The sequence below is a fragment of the Exserohilum turcica genome, assembly GCF_000359705.1.
Source record: "Exserohilum turcica Et28A unplaced genomic scaffold SETTUscaffold_394, whole genome shotgun sequence".
Classification (NCBI taxonomy): domain Eukaryota; kingdom Fungi; phylum Ascomycota; class Dothideomycetes; order Pleosporales; family Pleosporaceae; genus Exserohilum; species Exserohilum turcicum.
The window spans coordinates 1-1,746 of NW_007360241.1; the positions used below are offsets into that span (position 1 = coordinate 1).

General features: G+C 43.6%; 1 protein-coding gene across 1 annotated transcript; it reads right to left on the reverse strand.

The window, feature by feature from the left end:
• Positions 1–78: 78 nt before the first annotated feature.
• On the reverse strand, positions 79–1,255 carry SETTUDRAFT_170180 (uncharacterized protein; the record flags this gene model as incomplete). The annotated part of the gene is made up of 3 exons (XM_008029774.1): positions 79–633; positions 1,082–1,086; positions 1,136–1,255. Coding segments are annotated over 3 exons (387 nt in total), but the record flags the coding sequence as incomplete, so codon positions are not given.
• Positions 1,256–1,746: the final 491 nt, after the last annotated feature.

The window sequence follows — 1,746 nt, forward strand, 5'->3', positions numbered from 1 at the left end:
ATTGCCTTTTGCTGAAGGTGTTACTGAGGCTACTACTGGGGATTGTACCCCTCCCTTTGTTGTAAAGGCTTTGTTGAAGGCGTTTCTGATTTTTAGGGCGTCGAATGCCGTAGGTATATCGCTAACTAGAACGATTTGGCGATCTGATAGGCTGGTGGTCTTTTTTTAGTTGTCTTTTTGGGTGTTTTTTTCTATGTGTTTTTGGTTTGTTTTTTTTGGATATATGTCCAAGGTTGTTCTTAATTACTAGCTGCTACTGTTGCGTAGGAGCTATGGGGCTAAGCTTGAGGTTGGGTGGGCGGGGTATTTGGTTTTTCAAGGCGTCTAACTTTCTCTCTTAGTTCTTTAGAGACGTTAGATAGAGAGGAGATTTAGTCTCCTAGAATTATAGAGTTTTTCTTGTTTACTCTGCTATTCTCTGTAAAGTCTCTAAAGACTTCTATAAGGTCTAGTAAACTAGTTTGCCTAGTAGGGTTGTTTTTAGCTAGGTTAGCTGCTTGGATTACTAGGTTTCTAGCAATCTCTAAGGCCTCCTCAATAGAGGTTGCCTTTGGTGTTTTCCCTACTGTAGGGTATCTTGGCACTGCTCCAATAAATGGAGAAAAATTACTCCTTGTCCTAGTATGGGTAGGCCTAGGTGTTACAAGCAACAGCAAGAAGGATCCTCTTCCTGGGTATGACGAGAGATAGTTGGGAAACCACTGGGGATCCCAACAGAAAGGATGATCATCGCGGGGCGAGATCACGTGACTTGGCATCCCGCCAAGGCATGGCCTCCGGGAGGCCACTGCAGATGGGGAGGCCAACGTCCTCCCAAAACCTCCCGCCAAGATAGGAAGCCAGGGAGGACAGGACTAGAAGCAATGAGGATATAAGGATGGATGAATTTCATTATTTACTCTCGTTGTAGTCAACTCAAATTGTACTTTCTTACTAGTTACTTAACTTCATAAGATTGGTACTTGTCAGTCTATTCGATATAGATTAGGAATTGTCAAACCTATTGTTATCTATCTTACAAGCACGCCCACTCCACTGCATCGCCAGACAACTACCTCACGGCGCTCCTCACCCATCTCACTCGCCCTAACCCGGGTCGAGCTTAGAGAAGTATCAGCACCCAACCCCGTGTAACACTAGGCGGTTCTTCTAGTTGCCTGTTAGGGCAAGGCGTAGAGGCCTCCTCAGCCATCTCAATTTCTAGATTATTATCCATTAGTCGTTTGCTTGTGCCTCTAAGGTCCTTTAAGGCTAGTCTTTTTTTGTTATTTTTATTGTTTTAATATGTCTGTGTTTCTTACTAAATTTAAACTTTAATAAGCTCCTACGTTCCTATTAGCCCCTCTAGTCTTGGCATTAGAGCCCAAGCTCTGTGAGAAAATTCTCACAGGCGTGAGATAACGAAGGAAGGCCTCCTTCTTCTCCCTACTGCGCGCTAGCGCCTTAGCTGCAGATGTTGAAAGTGCTGTTAGTCGATTCCTCGTGGTCGGTTCTCCTAGATAGCGTGCTTTCCTAGCGGTTTCTAGAAAACTCGAAGTTGGTGGTTGTAAGAAAAACGTTAAATTACTAGAAAAAGAGACCCAAAAACTCTTTAACCTAGCAGAGGAGCTAGCAATCAAATTCGACAGCTCAAAGACTGAACTAGTAAATTGGACTAGATCAAAAAAGGATCAAGATTCTCTCACACTACCCACCCAGGAGACCTTTCAACCAAAACAGCAAATTAGATGGCTAGGCATCTACTTT